Source organism: Rhagoletis pomonella, unplaced genomic scaffold (assembly GCF_013731165.1).
Source record: "Rhagoletis pomonella isolate Grant_MI unplaced genomic scaffold, Rhpom_1.0 Rhpom_scaffold_00002, whole genome shotgun sequence".
In the NCBI taxonomy this organism is placed as follows: Eukaryota; Metazoa; Arthropoda; class Insecta; order Diptera; family Tephritidae; genus Rhagoletis; species Rhagoletis pomonella.
Genome location: NW_023458556.1, coordinates 45,837,425 through 45,849,721, shown reverse-complemented (window position 1 = coordinate 45,849,721; position 12,297 = coordinate 45,837,425). Strand labels below are relative to the sequence as shown.

Sequence of the window (12,297 nt, the reverse complement as noted above, 5' to 3'; positions counted from 1 at the left end):
TTCTACGCCCGAAAGGAGTGCACGTACAAAGTTTCGTTAAGATATCTCAATTTTTACTCGAGTTATCGTGTGCATAGACGGACGGACGGGCAGACAGTCACCGCTTAATCGATTTCTCTTTTCATTCTGATCATTTATGTATACATTTGTTTATATCTATCTCGATTCGTTTTGTCTGTTACAAACAACCGTTATTGTGCACAAGTGCGCTCGGGTATAAAAATACAATCTGGGATATTCATGGAAACACATAAATGCCTCCTAAATTTCGAAAATTTACGCCTGGTAAACTCACTGTCAAAATTTGTACGAGAATCCGTTTACACAAAAATGCGTGAGTTTAGGCGACGCATTCAGTGCATATAAAATTTGCTAAACTTCCACTAACGATTAACTCGAAACAAAAGTGTTAACAGCCAACTTAATATCATATCATTTGTACTGAAAATAGTCAGCGTTTATTTTTTTTTTAACAAATTTTGCTAATCGATTTACCGATTAGTCGACTAGTCGATTAACAGGAGCTCTACTTTAAAGTCGTCCTCATTTTTTTCGAACATGCATGCTGGCTAGTGTTACTAAATTGGTTTTGAATCCGATGCCAAATGTTCTTGTATTTTGTTCCCGATATCATCTCTGCTACTAGACCAAAAATCTTTGTAGACCCAAAATATGTATGTATGTATGTATGTAGGTAGAATATGATGTTCCCGAGAGAATATGAGAAATTGGTTAGTAGTTAGTTCGAACGCAGAAAAGGATGTAATTGTGTACAAAATATCGCGATGTAAAAAATTTATAAATGCAAAAATCTTACAAATCAGCGGTTAGCAACAAACTAACCAAACAAATATTAATTCTCTTAAGTTTGCATGAAATGTTATCGCTTAAAATTACTAAAAAAATACAAGTTTTCGATTAAAAACGGAAGTTTTTTACTACAGTCCATATAACCTACAGTGACTCAAAAAAGTGTTTACACGTTGATTTTTTTAAATAATGTTTCTCAAGTTAAATATTTTTTTGTTATTTTTATAAAAATATTATTTTTATGCTTTAACAAAAAACATATAAAGCAAAGTTTCATACTTTGTAAAAAGTTTAAAAAAAAAATAACAAAAAAATCATCACCATTTTCTAACTTTTCAATCTGAAAAAATTTTAACTTGTAACAAAAGTTTGAAATTTTGTTGGAATATTTCTAAAATTCTCTAAACGGAAACAAGTTTTTAATTGAAAAACATTGTGGATATTTAAAATAAAAAATCAACATGTGAATATTTGTTTAAATCACTGTATAAGAATAGTAATTCAGATTCCGCAATAATACTAAAGTAAGTAAGCATGTGTACACCATTTCTTATCTTTTTAACTTTTTGTATCGCAGTTATCTTGTTTTGGACTTAAGAGTCACTCTAAATTAATTTAAACAATTTTTTAAAGAATACGTTTAGTCGTTGCTGCTGTAGCGAATCCCACTTTAAAAAGATTTATTACTTTGAAGGTCACGTCGGAGCCAAACTCGTTGAGAAAATATTTGAGAGTTTTTATTTAGCACACTTATTTTACACAATATTATAACCTTTTCCTTTTTATTTTCTTACAGGAATGACACGAAATTTCACCGCAATAATCCTACGGGCAACATTCGAATAGCAACTACCGCTTTCCTAAACGCCTTTCAAGGAGATTTAAACACAGTATTGGGCCATTAAGTTAAGATATTATACCACGCCCTCCCTTGCCGGCAAGCCGAGATAGAAAAAAAACGAGGAACGCTGAAATTGTACGATCCAAAAACACAAATCCCGCACAAATCGAATTCTCTGCTACGATCAAAACCAAAAAAATAAATAAATAAATAAAAATATTAATGGTAAAAAAAAAAGGAATTCTACGAAAAACCGAATGCACCAACTCTAGTAATTAGAGTTACCCTAGATTTATAAGCCGAATAGTTAGCGAAGTATAAGCTTAGATTTGCACTCTCCGTAGCAGCGTGAATGTGACGTGATTTCTTCGTTTGTTGGGCAAACAAAAATTATCAGCAGGCACAAATTTAACGAAAACTCAAAAGTCGACATTTTTGCTAACAAACCAAAAATTAAAGAAAAATAATCAAAAGCAAATACACTTACGCACGTAAAGATCGCACCAAAAATAAGCAACAACCACTAGTAAATACGAGCAAAGTAAAACAATAAATTAAAGAATAGAAATAAAAACGCCTAAATACTATCTTAACTGCAAGCACTTGAAACTTAAGCGCAAAGAACTTAAATCCTAGCTAAGCAACTACAAAATAAGCAACACAGATCAAATAAGCAAACTGCTAACAAGCAATTTTGCGATCATTTCAAATACATTCATACACACACACTCAGTTCCGTCTCAATTAACAACTTATCAACAAAAGCAGCAATACTCATCGCGACGAAGAAGAAGAAGAAGTTGAAAAGTAAACAAGCAAAATATTTAACACATCTCATCTCAAGAACGTCATTATAAACATCCACACCAGAACCAAATCCACAACAGCAGCAGCAACCGCAGCAGCCGCGCCATTATGAATTCAAGCACAAAGCATCTGCTGCATTGCACACTCCTTCTCATTGTGATAATAACATTTGAAGTATTCTCCGGCGGTATTAAAATTGACGAGAACTCATTTACGCTCGTCGATCCATGGACTGAGTACGGCCAAGTGGCCACCGTACTTTTGTACTTACTACGTTTCCTCACTTTCCTAACGCTACCGCAGGTGTTATTCAATTTTTGCGGTCTCGTCTTCTACAATGCCTTCCCCGAGAAGGTGGTGCTAAAGGGTAGCCCCATTTTGGCGCCCTTTATATGCATACGTGTGGTCACGCGCGGTGATTTTGCCGATTTGGTTAAGACGAATGTGTTGCGCAACATGAACACATGTCTGGATACGGGCCTGGAGAATTTCCTCATCGAAGTGGTCACCGATAAGGCAGTTAATTTAGCACAACATCGACGTATACGTGAGATTGTTGTGCCGAAGGAGTATAAAACACGCACTGGCGCACTGTTCAAATCACGTGCATTACAATATTGTCTGGAGGATGATGTGAATGTGTTGAACGACAACGATTGGATTGTGCATTTGGATGAGGAAACTTTGTTGACCGAGAATTCAGTTCGTGGTATTATCAATTTCGTATTGGACGGCAAACATCCGTTCGGACAGGGTCTCATCACCTATGCCAATGAAAATGTGGTCAACTGGCTGACCACATTGGCGGATAGTTTCCGCGTATCAGACGATATGGGCAAGCTGCGATTACAGTTTAAACTGTTTCACAAGCCATTGTTCAGCTGGAAGGGCAGCTATGTTGTTACGCAGGTAAGAAAATGAGAGAGTATCTATGTTGAGGGTGAAGGGGAGGCAATGGCATAAATTTACTAATTTCGGATAAAAGGCAACTAATCTTTTTTCCTGTGGTGACAAGTCTATTTTACATATTAGCACCATTGCAGGAATATGGTACATGCTTTGAAAAATTCAATAAAACATATATGTATGTGCGTATGTATTTTCATATGCACGTACATTTTTGGTTACTTTTACTATGCAATGAGAAAATTCTTTAAAAGTTACTTTCCTTTCTTCTCGCCCCCACACACAGGTTGCTGCTGAACGTCAGGTATCCTTCGACAACGGCATCGACGGTTCTGTAGCCGAGGATTGCTTCTTTGCGATGCGTGCCTTTGCACTAGGCTACACTTTCAATTTCATCGAAGGTGAAATGTACGAAAAATCACCATTTACGCTACTCGATTTCCTCCAACAACGCAAACGCTGGCTCCAAGGCATACTACTCGTGGTACATTCAAAAATCATACCACTAAAACATAAACTCTTGCTTGGCATCAGCGTCTACTCGTGGGTCACTATGCCACTATCCACTTCGAATATTATATTTGCCGGCCTCTATCCAATACCATGCCCGAATTTAGTTGATTTCGTTTGTGCTTTTATTGCTGCCGTCAACATTTATATGTATGTATTCGGTGTGATAAAATCATTTTCGCTATACCGTTTTGGGCTGTTAAAATTTATGGCTTGTGTGCTGGGCGCCATTTGCACTATACCCGTGAATGTGGTTATCGAGAATATTGCCGTCATTTGGGGTTTATTTGGCAAGAAGCATAAATTCTATGTGGTACAAAAAGATGTGAGAGCAATGGAAACAGTTTGAGCACGGAGTGTAGTGGAGAGGGATCGTCACATTTTTTCAGCACATATTTTGGTTATCGCGGTATGATGACCATACAACAAACGTGCAGGTGAGGGTATGTGTTTGTTAAAACAGCGCGTGTGTTTTTGGTAGCAAATGGAACTAATGTAAAAAGAAAAGTAGTTTGATAAAGTTTGGTTGCGTGGTGTATGATGAAATTCCCATTCACACTCTTTCAAGGTTACCGAGCTGACCTTTAATCGATAAAGTTTTATTTCTGCTAATGATTTTTTTTACATACATTATAAAGGCTCTAACAGACCTTTTTGTTTCTTTACAGACTTGTCGAAAAAAAATAATACAAATGCAAGGTCTTTCTTCCAATTGCTGTATTTATTAAAGACTAACTAACTTAATGCTGTATTTGATGATTTTAAAGTCAGTTGTACCATTCAAGAAAATTAGTTGGGGCCTTTTTATATTAAGGCAGCTATATTTCATTTCATTTATTAAGAGAAAAAAACATTAGTACAATAAGATCATAGATCTTTTATAGTACAAAACAGAGATTAAAAATACCAGTAAAATAAAATACATACACATTAATTAAAACAAAAATAAAATAAAATATATACCACATTATACATATGTCGCAAAGATCAACACAGATGACAAGAGAAAGTTAAACATTTAGATAGCGAAACCCAGACTCACAAATTAAAAAAAAAAATAATAATAATAATAATAAATAAATAAATATTTGGTTCAGAGAAAGTACGTATAGGTGGTGTTCATAAAGTTGCTTTTCGTTGAACTTTTTTGAATTTATTCTGCAATAGATTAAACAAATTTATGTAATCACCAGATCATATATGTTAGGTACTTTTTCCACACAAATTTTTAATCGTCATTTTCTTTCCTTTCCTTACTTGCAGAATGTGTTCTCCAGGGAGAATCGACTACAACAACTACCAAACAACCAACACTTCTGGTGCGATACTCAGCCTATACAAATTTTGCCCTACGCCATTGACGCCGACATCCGATTAGCTGTTGTTGTCATTTGTCGTCGCCTGAACACATCCATTGTAGTTGCTATTGCCACAGCCACTAAACATTCTCCTGCGCACTTTTCACTTTTTGGTCATATCCTAATTAATACTTAACAAATAAAAAATCACGCATATACGCGCCAACACTCACACCTGCAACACCATCAACAACCACACACCAACACTTCGTATACCATTACGCAAAGAGCACAAACCCATTTACGAAATTAGTTCACTCACACTTGTAGCATAAAAATCGTTGTATTTTATATTATATAATTACAATTAGGTGAAAATATTTTTTATTATATTATTATTGTATGTTATACAAAGAAGAAGATTGCATAAGTTGTGTGTATAGTCAACTAAAAATAATGTTGATTAGAGAGTTAATTTTGTTGAACAATTCTATCAGGCGCTAGGTATTTACGTACATACATATGTACATATAGAAATTTATAGCAAATATTTGTAAAGGTATACATATATGTAGCACTCAATAATGTAACCATATTTGAGCGAGTAAGCTAGAAATAGGCATACTCGGACTACATATTTGTAGTGTAAATTCCATTGATTAACTATAATGTACAGGCAGGCCGCTTTAGTTGGAAAACTTTGTACTCTGAATGGTTTCGGCAAAATGTGTCTGATCCAAAGGACATCTATCTACTTCACACACATTTCCCTACATCTTAACCGTTTTATACATACATATTTTTGTACAATATTGAGTTTTAATCGCTCTTGGAGTTATTTTCTTTTGTAATTTTTTTATTCTCTGCAGGTATTTATTGTTTAAGTAAAACATAATAGTTGAAAAAAAAACTTTATAAAAAAGCCGTAAAAATTTAATTAAAGAAAAAACATCCCACAGCAGTGGGGTCTACGTAACCGAAACTTATATATCGCCAAGGACTGTAACTCCAGCATCGTTCCTCAAAAACTCTTTGTGGAATTTGTATGCTGCTACAACAAGAACAACATCCCAATTGTTGCAAAAATAGAAAATGTAACTAAAAATAAACAACAAGAAAACCCGAAAATAAGCTTTAACAAGTTAAATGAAAAGTTATGTATATATTATTTTCTAAATATTTTTTTTTCTTTTTTGATATACAACCTCTTATTATTTTTATATTGTATCGTTGTCGCACTAGCCTTAGGTGTAAAAAAGTAAAGCAAAAACTTTAAATCATCCCATTCGACAAAGTTAAGTTACATTCAATTGTTAACACACATACAACACAAAATATTAAAAATTGAAATAAAACAACAACAAAGTATTACCATAAAACGCTCTTTTTTGTTACAACTCATATTCGTTTCACTTACAATTTTGGTGGTATGTACTAGTACATATCGTCGCACCCAAAGAAGAGTAGCACATCTCAAATTACCGTGGAAGACTAGCACTTTCACTATTTGCGTGGAAGACTAGCACATTTCATTATTTGCGTGGAAGACTAGCAGGTTCGCGTATTTCTTAGGGAATCTATTCATATATACGAGAAACATATATATACATGCAGCGGCAATATCAAGAGCACCTCATTTCAAATTGATTTTGTTTTCCGCTTATGTTTATTTATTTATTTTTAAGAATTTTCATTAAAATAAAGTTCATTCTCAAATAAAATCCGTATAAACCCAAGTTTAAAACTTTGTAGAAAACTAAAAAAATTCAACAAATTTTCATTCAAATTTCAAACTTATTTTCTACCGTTGTTACGGTTTTCTTCCATATAAAAATAAATTGTGTTTATTCGTTATATGGGAGCAAATGCGACAAAAATAATCAACGGTAATTTTAAGACTCTTGAAACTTGCACATTATAACACTAAAATTGAATGGGCCATAAAACTGCATACTCAAAAAAATTATAACACTTCTGAGCAAAAAAGTTTGAAATTTGTATGAAAATTAGTCGATTTTTTTTTTAATTTCTGCAAAGTTTTAAACGTGGATTTACATGGTTTTTTTAATTTACTTTATTTTAAAAATTTTCAATGGATAACCATAAAACAATATGATTTGCATAAAGCTTATAAGGGAAAAATACCTTTAAAAAAAGAAAAGTGGATGATCTTTAGCAAATGATCACTAAACGGTATATCGATAGCTGAGTAGAAGATCGACCTATCTCGGCAGCCAGTTCGAAAACGCCATATCTCAGAAAATTTTTCAACAACGCTCTATCTCAGAAAACTTTTCAAGAACGCCCAACTTCAGAATTCGATTGAAAACGCCCTATCTCAGCTTACTCTCAATGTATTTTCGTTTGGGATAGGGCATTTTTGAACCGAAATCTGAGATAGGACGTTATTCAACCAAATTCTGAGAAAGGGTGTTTTTCAATAAAATTCTGAAATAGGGCGTTCTTGAAAAGTTTTCTGAGATAGGGTGGGTTTGAACTGGCTGCCGAGATAGGTCGATCCTCCACTCAGCCATCGATATACCGTCTGAATTTCATGATTTTATAATACAATTATAGAAACATAAAATAAACGCTTGAATTTTCCACATAAATTATGTTTTTATGATTTACTTTAAACCTTAAATGTCCTACTTTTCCACGCAAAAATCTAAAATGTGCTAGTCTTTGACGCGAATAGTGAAATGTGCTACTCTTCGTAGGGACCAACGATATGTACTATGCAATATGTATGACTATTTTTATAAGCAGCTGTTGCTCCGCTGCAATTTATTTTTAAATATGCATAAATAAATATGCACATATCCGCTTATTTGTTCCTTGAATTTCTTTATTAATTAATTAGAAATAGATCAAACCCAAAGAAATGTAAAAAAAATATGTTTAAATTACAAAAAATTTTACTGCTCCAGGTGAGGCTCGAACTCACAACCCCGGCATTGCTCACTAGTTACTGATTATAAGTACCGTGCGCTAACCAATTGCGCCACTGGAGCTATGTTCGTTCGCGGGCAAAATGCGTACATAAGCACCGGCTCAATGCCCAATCGCGCAGAATGCATTAAGAAGCAATCACAGGTTTAGGGTTGCCATTGCGGTTTAACAACCGCTCTTTGATGCAATTCAAAATCAACTCTGTGTGTTTTTGATTCCAAACCGATTAGGATGTCAGTCATAAATAAACAAAGGAAAAATAAATAAAAATAAAAACGATTGCAAAAATAATTAAATGTTGTAGTTTAGTAAAAAGCAATGAGTTGGTTCGAGGCGAAGGGTCTAAATTGGGCGAAAAGTGCAATAAAAGAAGCAGTCGCTTCCATCGACAAAGCACTGGATATACAAGATGAAAATACTGGTGGTGAAAAAAGTATGCAAGTCGAAAAGTCTTCATCGCCGAATACGACGTCAGCTGGTGGCGCTGTGCGAAAACAAAAGCTCCCAGGAGCTGCAAATCGCGATCGAAGTAACAGCCACAATGTGGTTACATCGCAAACTAGTATAGAAGCCAGTAGTCCTACCGCAACAGTAAGCTCTGTGACTACAATATCCTCTCCCACATCGGCAGCGCCTTTGGTCTCATCAACATGGGGCTCCTTCACAGGTTCATTCTTCGAAAACCCAAATGTACAACAAACAATTACAGCGCCACCGCGTACCAGTGCGAGTAGTGTCGACATGCATGCTGTTGCTATAAAGTCGCAAAGCGATTTAACAACTATTCCAGGAGCAGGTGGTGCCGACTCGCCGACTACACATCGACCATCTATTACTTCGACTACAACATCCGATTCTGTAGAATTGTTGTCTCCGCCTATTTCCAGTAGTTCAGAGCAGCAGTTACCCGCTGCTGGCGCCAATTACGCAGATAATAATGACGGATCTGCTTCTGTAGAAACCATTAGTGCAACGCCAACATTGGAAAGTGAGGTAGGGAATAAAGATATGTGTATGTCTGTAAGTGCCTCACTGCCAGATAGCATTGTAATTATAACGGAAAAAGAGGAATACGACAAGGACGAAGATTCGATATCATATAAAACGATTGTGGGGGAATCTATCGATGCCACAGAAAATGAAGGTATTTTTTTTGCAATATTCGTTGACAAGCTTTTTTTTTATACTGTACATTTTAGAAAGCAATATACACCCCGCGCCAACACATTTTTCAAACACTATTGGGCAGCCAGCTAATTCGACCAGTTGTTCGCCGAGCCAAAAAATGATAATTTCTTTAGAAGATATAACTGGGTCCCATCATGCCGATTCGGATTCCACACAAAGTTTTGAAGACGTACAAATGCAGACAAGTTGCGTCGTTAGCCAATACTTGGAAAAAGCACAGACGGTTTCTCCAGCATCTGATGACCAAACAGATCCATTGAATTCCAAATCAAATTCATCGCCTCACAATTCCAACGATGAAATGGAAACTACAACATCATCAGATATAGAAATCATTTCTAATCCCAATGGCAATGGCGACTCCTCCAGCACGAATAGTTTGACGCGCGCCAGCCCCTTAAAGTGGAAAAAGCAAAGTAACCAGGGTGGGGCGCAAACGAGCAGTGTGCCTTCTTCAAGAAAAGGCCACTTTCGAGGTCCGTCAGAAATATCTATATTATCTGAAGACTCGCAATCAGAATTAGATAAACTTTTGCATCGCATAAGCGAACTAAGTGAAACCTTAGAAGCACGTGAGCTACGTTTGCTGCAATTGGAACGTCAAAACATGGAATTGCAAGAGCGCAACAGGGAAATCGAGAGCATGCTGGAAACAATAAAATCTAATAGCGGCAGCATTGATAACGCAGAGGGCTACACGCAAAGATTATCCGCACTGGAGAAGAAATTTCAAGCCAGCATACGCGAGCGAGACGCGCTACGTATACAAATTAAAGATCTGAAAGAAGAACTGCAGCTGAAAATACCTAAAGAGCAGTTGACAGAGAGCACCATAATGATCGAGGAATTGAGGCTGGAAGGTGAAAAGCTCTCAAAGGAAATCCTCCAGCAGTCTAACATCATTAAAAAGCTCCGTACAAAAGAAAAAACTACTGATGCCACATTGAAAAAGAATAAGGAAGAAATTACGAGCTTGTCAGATGAACTTGATCGCCTCAAGAAAACCTTAAATGCCAAGGAGGAAGTGGAGCGCTCACAAATAGAAGCAGTGCATAAAATGTCTTCCGAAAAACGAAAACTTGAAGACGAAAATGCACAGCTGCGTAGTAAATTGGAAGATTTACAATCAAAGTGGGCCACTTTGCAGTCAAGCTTCGAAGCAGCAAAGTCGGAATTGCAGCAACGTACACGCCAACACACCGATCTAACACGCACCGCTGAAGAAGCGATTGCCGCAAAGAAAGAACGCGAATTGCTAAAGACGGAGAATCAAGAAATTTTGGTGCAGTTGGGGGAATTGCGCGAAAAATTGCGTGGCACCGAGCAGGCGACAGTGAAGCGAGAACAGCAGTTGCGCGAAGAGAGCAAGGAACTAATGAGACGTTTGGAAGCGGCGGAAATGCGTGCTGAAAGAACTACACAGGAGGCGAGTTTGACGACGGTTCCACTAATGCGACAACTAGAATCCCTACAAAATACGTTGACCCAGCGAACCAGCAACTGGAATCAAGAGGAAAAAATACTTCTAGATAAGTTGGGTAAGCTAGCTGACTTGTCCTGAATAGTACGTAAAATTAAAATTTTTTCCATATTCAGCGGTAGCGCAAAGTAAATTAAAATCCTTAGAAAGTTTGGAGTCTAAATATGAAGAGCGTGTCGAATTGCTACTGAAGCGTTGCTCTGAACTGGAAAAAACTCTTTCACATTCGCTGCTGCAAGAAGAAAAAGCGAAAATGGCTTCGCAGCAAGCGCAACTGGAATATAGTATGAAGGAAAGTGGCCTGAAAAAGTAAGAGATGTTTAAAACTCGTTTAAAATCATCTCTTTTAAACGAATATTGTTTTTCCGCAGAGAGTTAGCTAATCTTACTAAAGAACTTGAAGAGCTTACAGCAAAAGTGGAGACTTTGGAGCTTAAAAATAAGGTATTAGAAGAGAAGCTGCGTACAAAAGCTGAAGAGAAAGCGCAAAGTTGTATCGGCGGCGATAATTTGACTCAAACTGGAAGTGAGACACAGCGCATAGTTTCGCTTTCGGCAGCAACGTTTTCGCCTCATGAATTAGCCCGCCAGCAATCGTTAGAGCAATCTCATCGCTCACAGTCACCGGCGATGAGTTTTGAGCGAAATTCGCCAGAGGAAACAATAGAAGGCGGCAGCATAGATTGGCAGGCAGTGAGTAAAGTACATATTTAAGTGGGAAAGAATTAATAAGTTTCTATTCACCTCAACTTTGCAGGAAGATATCGACTGCATTTCGAATTCCGGCCGCCATATGGGTAATCTCGCCTATGGCATAAATATGAGTTTTATGGGGCATAATACGTCCACGCTGGAGCATTTACAATCGATGTTAAAACAGCGTGACGGAGAACTAGTACATATACAATGGGAGTTGGCACGGTTGCAAGAGGGACGCAGTGTGCTGGCAGAAGAAATTGCTGCTTTAACGACGGAACTAGAAGCCGTGAGTATTATCTTTTATATTCAAAATATTGACTCTTAAAACTTATTATCGCATTTCTGATAAGGCAAAGGAAAAATTACTTTCCTACGAGTCACTGGAACAGAATTACGAAGAACTACAACGTAACTATGACGCACTACTGCAAATGTACGGTGAAAAGGTTGAGCGCACCGAAGAGCTTGAATTGGATCTGAAGGAAGCGCGAGAAGCGTATAAGACGCAAATCGATGAACTGCTGGCCCAACCCCCGCGACCCACATGATACTTGCAGTACACTGAAGTGAGTCGAATCGCTCACTAAGTCAACTTGTTATTTAATTCCGTTTTAGTTATAATTGTAATTAGGGTACTGTATGTATGTAGTTATGTTATATCCAATATTTTAACCGAAATATTGCTGTGTTGTGAATTTCAGCTACAAGAAAGAAAAGTTTAATTTAATAAACTCATTGGAATAATTTAATTCTTATAATTGCAATTTATTTCGTATTGGCGTTAAAAATAAAATTTGAAAAAAAAA

General features: G+C 36.5%; 2 protein-coding genes and 1 non-coding gene across 6 annotated transcripts; 2 read left to right on the top strand and 1 right to left on the bottom strand.

Annotated features, from left to right (window-relative positions):
- Positions 1-1,585: 1,585 nt before the first annotated feature.
- On the top strand, positions 1,586-6,551 carry LOC118733698 (beta-1,4-mannosyltransferase egh). Of its 3 annotated transcripts, none has more exons than XM_036463212.1 (3): positions 1,587-3,367; positions 3,651-4,311; positions 5,138-5,310. In XM_036463212.1, the coding sequence occupies exons 1-2, from the start codon at positions 2,567-2,569 to the stop codon at positions 4,221-4,223; spliced, it is 1,374 nt and encodes a 457-aa protein (XP_036319105.1). In that variant the 5' UTR covers positions 1,587-2,566; the 3' UTR covers positions 4,224-4,311; positions 5,138-5,310. The 3 variants fall into 3 exon arrangements, with proteins under 3 accessions (XP_036319107.1, XP_036319105.1, XP_036319106.1); XM_036463213.1 differs by having other exon boundaries at positions 3,651-4,317; positions 5,138-5,225; XM_036463214.1 differs by lacking the exon at positions 3,651-4,311 and having other exon boundaries at positions 1,586-3,367; positions 5,138-6,551.
- Positions 6,552-8,094: 1,543 nt separating this feature from the next.
- Trnai-uau lies at positions 8,095-8,186 on the bottom strand. The gene is given in 2 exon segments: positions 8,095-8,130; positions 8,149-8,186. It is a non-coding gene; the product is annotated as a tRNA-Ile (tRNA).
- A 170-nt stretch (positions 8,187-8,356) lies between these two features.
- On the top strand, positions 8,357-12,240 carry LOC118733697 (TATA element modulatory factor). Of its 2 annotated transcripts, none has more exons than XM_036463210.1 (6): positions 8,357-9,268; positions 9,324-10,850; positions 10,909-11,101; positions 11,164-11,494; positions 11,550-11,777; positions 11,842-12,240. In XM_036463210.1, the coding sequence occupies exons 1-6, from the start codon at positions 8,443-8,445 to the stop codon at positions 12,037-12,039; spliced, it is 3,303 nt and encodes a 1,100-aa protein (XP_036319103.1). In that variant the 5' UTR covers positions 8,357-8,442; the 3' UTR covers positions 12,040-12,240. The 2 variants fall into 2 exon arrangements, with proteins under 2 accessions (XP_036319103.1, XP_036319104.1); XM_036463211.1 differs by having other exon boundaries at positions 8,363-9,268; positions 11,164-11,485.
- The last annotated feature ends 57 nt before the right edge of the window (positions 12,241-12,297 follow it).

Bases quoted from the DNA above. Each gene is read 5' to 3' on its own strand.
- LOC118733698 (XM_036463212.1), top strand. From the start codon at position 2,567: ATGAATTCAAGCACAAAGCATCTGCTGCATTGCACACTCCTTCTCATT. The intron at 3,368-3,650 runs GTAAGAAAATGA...CCCCACACACAG, and splicing joins GCAGCTATGTTGTTACGCAG to GTTGCTGCTGAACGTCAGGT.
- LOC118733697 (XM_036463210.1), top strand. From the start codon at position 8,443: ATGAGTTGGTTCGAGGCGAAGGGTCTAAATTGGGCGAAAAGTGCAATA. The intron at 9,269-9,323 runs GTATTTTTTTTG...TGTACATTTTAG, and splicing joins CGATGCCACAGAAAATGAAG to AAAGCAATATACACCCCGCG. The intron at 10,851-10,908 runs GTAAGCTAGCTG...TTCCATATTCAG, and splicing joins AATACTTCTAGATAAGTTGG to CGGTAGCGCAAAGTAAATTA.